The following is a 7,142-nucleotide window of genomic DNA, read 5'->3' as shown; positions in this document are numbered from 1 at the left end:
TAGATATTGCACAGGAAAAGGTAAGGTCAGTGTTCCATTTCTCAGCCAACCTGTTTCTATTTTATTTCAACTTGTTCCACTCTTACAAGTGTCTTGTGTATTTTTGCCTGCATATCACTGCCCGCTCAACCCACATCTTAGAACCAGTAAATGTTTTGCCTGCCCAGTGAGACAGGGACTTCACTTTCAGCCCTACCCTGGGATGTCAACGAAAGGTCAAGTACAAGAGCACCTGGCATAGCATACTACTAATTTTACATTTAAGTCATTTATCAGACACTCTTATCCAGAGCGATTTACAGTAGTGAGTGCATACATTTAAAGGAAATAAAATGTCCAATCGGTACCTGTGGAAATCGAAACCACAACCCTAGCGTTGCAAGCGGCATGCTCTAACAACTGAGCTACACATTACTCCTCAAAGTGAATCTTACGGCGCAATCTGTACTTTCGCTTTCGCTGTATGTGTTCACCAGTTGTGTAAACGTGGTTATATAACGCAGGAAGTTTGCCTCCGCCACATTTGAGCTTTTCGGGACCTTTTCAAGTTAAGTCTTTTCAGTCTTCAGATTTACATTTACTACCAGAACCTGTGCCGTTAGAGCTTTATCATTTGGTAAGTTATCTTCCTGTTCTGCCGTTTATTCTTAGAAGTACTGAAGCTGCTTTACTTGAGCCTTGTGTGAAAACCAGCCGTTGTTTGTCAAGTTTACGTTACGTCCACCAATACAATTAACTGCTGGTGTTTTATAGGCCTGCGGCCACACAGTTATGGCTTCTTGCCTGAAGACGTTTTTAAGTATTCAGTATCATGTTCAGTATTTTATTAACTTAGAAGGTACTTACTTTATCATAGAGTGGCATTGTAAGGGTTAACAGGATACCAGAAAGGTTGACATGGTATTTTACTTTGCTACAAGATCATACTATACGTATTATTGTATGTTCTACTTAATAACATAAAATCATGATGCACTCAAAACCTGCGGTTGTTTAATATTCCATAACCACTTTGGGTAAACCATAATCATGCCTTAATAAACATTATATTGGTCCAGTTAAACTTAGATTGCTACCAACCTATACAAATATTAAGACTGTTTTACCCAACAGAGATTTGTTTATTATTTCCAAACAAGCCATGGAATTTCTGAAGTCATACAAGGATGACCTGTGCAAGTGGTTATCGGCGATGGATGCTACGTTTATCATTGACAAGTGTGAAGATATCCTAACAGCTAAACAGGATAAGGCTATTCGCAATCAAAAAACTGATCCAGAGAAGATCAGTCTTCTTTTGGAGACATTCATTGAAATGGAAGAAAGTACATGTCAGGACTTCCTAAAGATTCTGAAGGAAGAGCATACACATTATCCAGGCCTTCAACAACATTTCAGCAAGAGCACACAAGGTAAGTAGCATACATCAACATTTGTAGTGATAAAAAGACATTTAGAAATACTTCATATGGTAATGATAAGAATACATACAACTCTTACAGTAAAGCTGTTACTATACAGTACATAAATACATAGACTTAAGGCACCAGTTTAATGGTCGGGTTTGCAGGTACAATGTTTTTATTACATGCTGTAAGGTCATTAGCTAACATGGCAATAACGGATGTGTTTTGAAGCTTCATCCAGCCCAACGGTGTATGCGGATTGCAACAGCACTGTTGATACCAGGAAAGTCACCAATGTCCACGGTATTAAAGACTTAGACATGAATGTAACCGTTCAAGCAGGATCGTGGAATCGATCTGGTGAGTGCAACTGTGAATAAGTTAACATGGTCATACTGAGAAAGTTGTATTGCTTACTAACAGCTAGCACCATAAGAAGAACATAACACAATTTTATATTTACTTGGACACAAAATGTCTCTTTCAGGAATGAACGTCAGCCAACCACCCCCACATGCAGATGTGGTTGCAAGAAAACACAGCCATATATTTGCATCAGAGATATCGAACTGTACAATCGATGGCAACCTCAATATGTCTGTGATGCAGGTCCCGGCCCCCAGGCCCCACAGTGTCCAGGTGAACTACTGCATTTAGGCAGGTTTTATCTTCACAGGTCTCAGTGGTAGCTGTGCTAAAGAACAGGATCATCTTGACAAATAACCTTGACAAATGAGCTCAGTCCACATATATTTTAATGAAAGTTATTTTCAATCATGCATTTGATATTTGAAATAAAATAATGGCAACTTAATATATTTCAGTGTTACCACAGCAAACAGAAGATGTGTCCTCTTCTCAGGTAGTCAATCCCAATTTTGCATGAGATGAAAAACGTAATTATTAAACGTAATTATTCTTTTCTTTGAGAAACAAACAACATGTCAGTAAAAATTGCTTCTCTAGGGCCCTGCCATGAAAATGATCATTGAGAATAAGGTGAAACTCATCGACTGGCTCCGAGCAGATTCTGGCTTCCTTCTTCAACATGTGCACTCCAAACGTATTGTTACCGATAGAGAGTATCAACAGCTGAAGAGCCTCTCAGTACCAGAGGCTGCTGTGACCGACCTGATTGACAAGATAATTCTCAAAAAGGAAGAGACTTGCTCTCAGTTTCTTGATACTCTCAAAGAAAGTCAGGTGAATGACACCTATCCCGAACTTAAGGAGTGGATTACCACCATATTCTGACTAGGTAATCTGGAATGTTAACTGACTAAGTAACATACTAACAGAATTGAATATTTTATCAATAACTTATTTTGAAGAATACGACTAGACTTAGGAATACCATAAATAGCTTAGTACTATGTCTTTACCTGATCATAACCTCAAAATGTAATTTTCAGGAACGTAAAATATTGTTATGTTGTTAACTTTTGGATTTCTGAGTACCAATAGTGATCCAGGAAGAGACTGCTGTTTGTATACACTGAAAGAGGACAATCAGGCTAGATAATAATACGTTGGTTTTCTCCTGATTCAGACTTACTACCTTAGTCTTCTTTGTTCCTATGTGGAACATAAGGCTAAGCCTGGTTTAGAGGTCCTATTAAAACGGCAATCCCTGTAGCATGAGGCAGGGGTGACTACCTTTTTACACTGCGGACCGGAGTAGACATTTATAACACGTGGGCCTTCGTGCAAAAGTGTTTGAATTTTTAAAAAGCTGACCAATTTAGCTGTGTTAGACTCTCTGCTAGTGTGTTCCCATAGCGTGTTTTCATGTTAGTGACATTGGTGCACTATTTCTCAAAGTATCACCTTTTCTCTTTTAGGACCATCATGGCCCAAGAACATGACATATTCTCCATCGATCTCTTCAATTTCAGGTAGACAAAAATATTGTGAAAGGGCTGTATAACTGAAAATGCTATCGATACATGTATCTTACCATAAGAATGTAATTCGATTTATCCTAAATATATTTAATTATCTTCCTTGTTAAAGACAAACGTGGGTTTTTGAAAAGAAACCGCACAGCTCTGGTTAGCCAGGTGAAAAACGTGAAGGCCATTGTCGATGATCTGCAGAGTGGAGGTTATCATGATGAAATGGCTGCCAACGTGAATGCCCAGTTGACACCACAAGAAATGATGAGGAAGCTCCTGGATAGCGCGACCAGCACCGGGGCTGCTAACGCCCTGATTCAAGCCCTTTTAACTAATCAGAAGGATGTCATGGATGACTTGATTGCTGAAAATGCTTGAAGAGGTCAATTGGTTCTTCATTATAATTGATCTATTTTTTTACCTTTTTTCTATCACTTTCTTTTTCCTCTGAGCCACCAGCCTGGTCTCATAGACTAGTAAATTTACATCTGGGACACTCAGAATAGTATAATATGCTACAGTACATTTGGTACTGTATGTTTACATTAAATTAATGCAGAGTGGTTGGTTAAAGTGGATGAGTATGATGCAACCTGTCAACTACTTACTTCTTTGAAGCTACTTAGCATGTTAGCTAACCCTTCCCCTAACTCTTAACTCCTAACACTAACCCTAGGCCTAGCTAACATTAGCCACAACAAATTGGAATTCATAACATATCATACGTTCTGCGAATTGGTAACATATATTACAAATTGAAATTCATAACTTAAATATCATACAAATTGTAATTTGTAACATATCATAGGAAATGGATGATGGACATCCACAAATGAATACATACCATACGAAAGGTAACATAGCATACTAATTGGCTGTCCCAGATATATATTTACTCTGTTACGTCTATCCCCAGAATCCAGGCTGTTGCCACGTGTAATTATTGGTGGTGGTGCTATTTTTTTATTGACAAAATTGGACAATATCATCCTTTAAGGGAAACATTTTTATAAAAAATGCAAGACAATATATTTTGATTATGTTGACTATGGTTCTTTACATTCCAAATATAAAATGTAATGGTGCAGTTTGAAGATTTACCCCCACATTACCTTTAAATGAAATGTTGTTAAACTACTTACGTTGTCAACCTCCAAGAAGGAGAGGTCCAATAAATTAGACTGAAATAAACATCTGTAGGCCTATAAACATCTATCGGCCTCTTTAGGCCAAGAGTTGGATTTGCAATGACAGTCTGTGTTTGACTTTGTCATACTGACACACTGACACACCCCATCATTTGCAGGTAGTTATCTAAACATTGACCGTTGATGTTTAAGCCATATTTGCATACATTGTAATGCAACAACTAGAAATGGACAATCACCTCTATAACCGTGATAAAATGTGAACACAAAACATCAGAAAACACTTTTAACTTAACTTTTAGCACATTATTCAAATCAAATGCAATTTTATTTGTCACATACGTTACCGTTCAAAAGTTTGGGGTCACTTAGAAATTTCTTTTTGTTTTTAAAGAAAAGCATATTTGCTAAATTATTTTCCAATGATCAATTAGCCTTTAAAAATGATAATTTTGGATTAGCTAACACAACGTGCCATTGGAACACAGGAGTGATGGTTGCTGAAAATGGGCCTCTGTACTCCTATGTAGATATTCCATAAAAAATCTGCCGTTTCCAGCTACAATAGTCATTTCCAACATTAATAATGTCTACAGTTTATGTCTGATCAATTTGATGTTATTTTAATGGACAAAAAATAGGTTTTTCTTTCAAAAACAAGGACATTTCTATCTGACCCCAAACTGGGTGACAAGCCAAATTTCTTCAGCCTCCTGCGATTGAAGAGGCGCTGTTGCACCTTATTCACCACACTGTCTGTGTGAGTGGACCATTTCAGTTCGTCTGTGATGTGTACGCCGATGAACTTAAAACTTTCCACCTTCTCTACCGCTGTACCTTCGATGTGGATAGGGGGTTGCTCCCTCTGCTGTTTCCTGAAGTCCACGATCATCTCCTTTGTTTTGTTGACGTTGAGTGAGAGGTTGTTGGTAATCAAGCCCACTACTGTAGTGTTGTCTGAAAACTTGATGATTGAGTTGGAGGCGTGCATGGCCATGCAGTCGTGGGTGAACAGGGAGTACAGGAGGGGGCTGAGTATTGAGGGTCAGTGAAGTGGAGATGTTGTTTCCTACCTTCACCACATGGGGGCGGCCCGTCTATAAGTCCAGGACCCAATTGCACAGGGCGAGGTTGAGACCCAGGGCCTTCTGCTTGATGAGTTTGGAGGGTACTATGGTGTTGAATGCTGAGCTGTAGTCAATGAACAGTATTCTTACATAGGTATTCCTTTTGTCCAGATGCGATAGAGCAGTGTTCAGTGTGATGGCGATTGCGTCATCTGTGGATCTTTTGGTGCAGTATGCAAACTGAAGTGGGTCTAGGGCCACACAGGACTTTTGGTGCAGTATGCAAACTGGTGGGTCTAGGGTAGGTGAAATAATCCTTGACTAGTCTCTCAAAGCACTTCATGATGACAGAAGTGAGTGCTACGGGGTGGTAGTCATTTAGTTCAGTTATCTTTGCCTTCTTGGGTACAGGAACAATGATAGCCATCTTAAAGCATGTGGGGACAAAAGACTGGGATAGGGAGCGATTGAATATGTCCGTAAACACACTAGCCAGCTGGTCTGCGCATGCTTTGAAGACGCGGCTAGGGATGCCGTCTGGGCCAGCAGCCCTGCGAGGGTTAACACGTTTAAATTCAGAGCACGTTAGTGAGGGTATGAGGTTCCGCAGACACAAACACCCAATGTCCAATCTTGCTTCAATATTACAATTAATTTGTCTAGATATTGCACAGAAAAACTTAAGCTCAGTGTTCCATTTGTCAGCCAACCTATTTCCATTTTATTTAAACACAACATGTTATCACAATGCCTACAGGTGTTGCAGTACATGTAATTGTAACGGTGTAAATAAGTTGTTAAATTCCTGCATAAAATGGGTTTTATGCCATCTCCTGGTTGATTAGTGTGTTTACATTGTCAAATACATTCAGTGATAAAGGTATGGGATTCTCGGTAATCCACAGCAGATTTATGGAGAATTTATGTGGGTGAGTTGAAAATGTAATGTATAAAGTTGACATTACATCATAAATCCACCTTTTACATCGTAAATTGAAGTTGGTAGCTAACTCGAAAATGGATCTTCCTTAGGAATGCTATTTGTTTGTATTTGTCACATCACATTCACCTTACAGTGAAATGCTTGCTTACAAGCCCTTAACCAAAAATGTTTTAAAAAGAGTTTTAAGAAAACAAGTGTTAAGAAAGTATTTACTTAAATGAACCGAAGTAAAAAAATAAAATTAAAATAAAGAAAACATTAAATAATTGTAGTGAGGCTATATACAGGGGTTACCGGTACAGAGCCAATGTGCAGGGGCACAGGTTAGTCAAGGTAATTGAGGTTATATGTACATGTACTGTAGGTAGAGGTAAAGTGACTATGCATAGGGGAGGGAGGGGACAATGTAAATAGTTTGGATATTTGATTAGCTGTTCAGGAGTCTTATGACTTGGGGCTAAGAGTTGTTAAGAAGTCTTTTGGGCCTAGACTTGCCGCTCCGGTACCACTTGCCGTGCGGTAGCAGGGAGAACAGTCTATGACTAGGGTGGCTGGAGTCTTTGGCAATTTCTTGGGGTCTTTTACATCGCCTGGTATAGAGGTCCTGGATGGCAGGAAGGTTTGCCCCAGTGAATTACTGGGCCGTACGCAATACCCTCTGTAGTGTCTTGCGGTTGGAGGCC

General features: G+C 39.2%; 1 protein-coding gene across 4 annotated transcripts; it reads left to right on the top strand.

Annotated features, from left to right (window-relative positions):
- The first annotated feature begins 419 nt into the window (after positions 1 to 419).
- On the top strand, positions 420 to 4,549 carry LOC135533623 (uncharacterized). 4 transcript variants are annotated; one of them, XM_064960910.1, is made up of 8 exons: positions 420 to 616; positions 1,140 to 1,412; positions 1,638 to 1,766; positions 1,894 to 2,045; positions 2,231 to 2,268; positions 2,373 to 2,664; positions 3,248 to 3,301; positions 3,420 to 4,549. In XM_064960910.1, the coding sequence occupies exons 2-6, from the start codon at positions 1,142 to 1,144 to the stop codon at positions 2,383 to 2,385; spliced, it is 603 nt and encodes a 200-aa protein (XP_064816982.1). In that variant the 5' UTR covers positions 420 to 616; positions 1,140 to 1,141; the 3' UTR covers positions 2,386 to 2,664; positions 3,248 to 3,301; positions 3,420 to 4,549. The 4 variants fall into 4 exon arrangements, with proteins under 4 accessions (XP_064816982.1, XP_064816983.1, XP_064816981.1 ...); XM_064960911.1 differs by having other exon boundaries at positions 428 to 616; positions 1,114 to 1,412; positions 2,373 to 2,609; XM_064960909.1 differs by having other exon boundaries at positions 428 to 616; positions 1,114 to 1,412.
- The last annotated feature ends 2,593 nt before the right edge of the window (positions 4,550 to 7,142 follow it).

This window comes from Oncorhynchus masou, unplaced genomic scaffold (genome assembly GCF_036934945.1).
Source record: "Oncorhynchus masou masou isolate Uvic2021 unplaced genomic scaffold, UVic_Omas_1.1 unplaced_scaffold_2527, whole genome shotgun sequence".
NCBI classification, from domain to species: domain Eukaryota; kingdom Metazoa; phylum Chordata; class Actinopteri; order Salmoniformes; family Salmonidae; genus Oncorhynchus; species Oncorhynchus masou.
The sequence above is the reverse complement of the archived record's forward strand: the minus strand, read 5'-3'. Positions and strand labels throughout refer to the sequence as shown.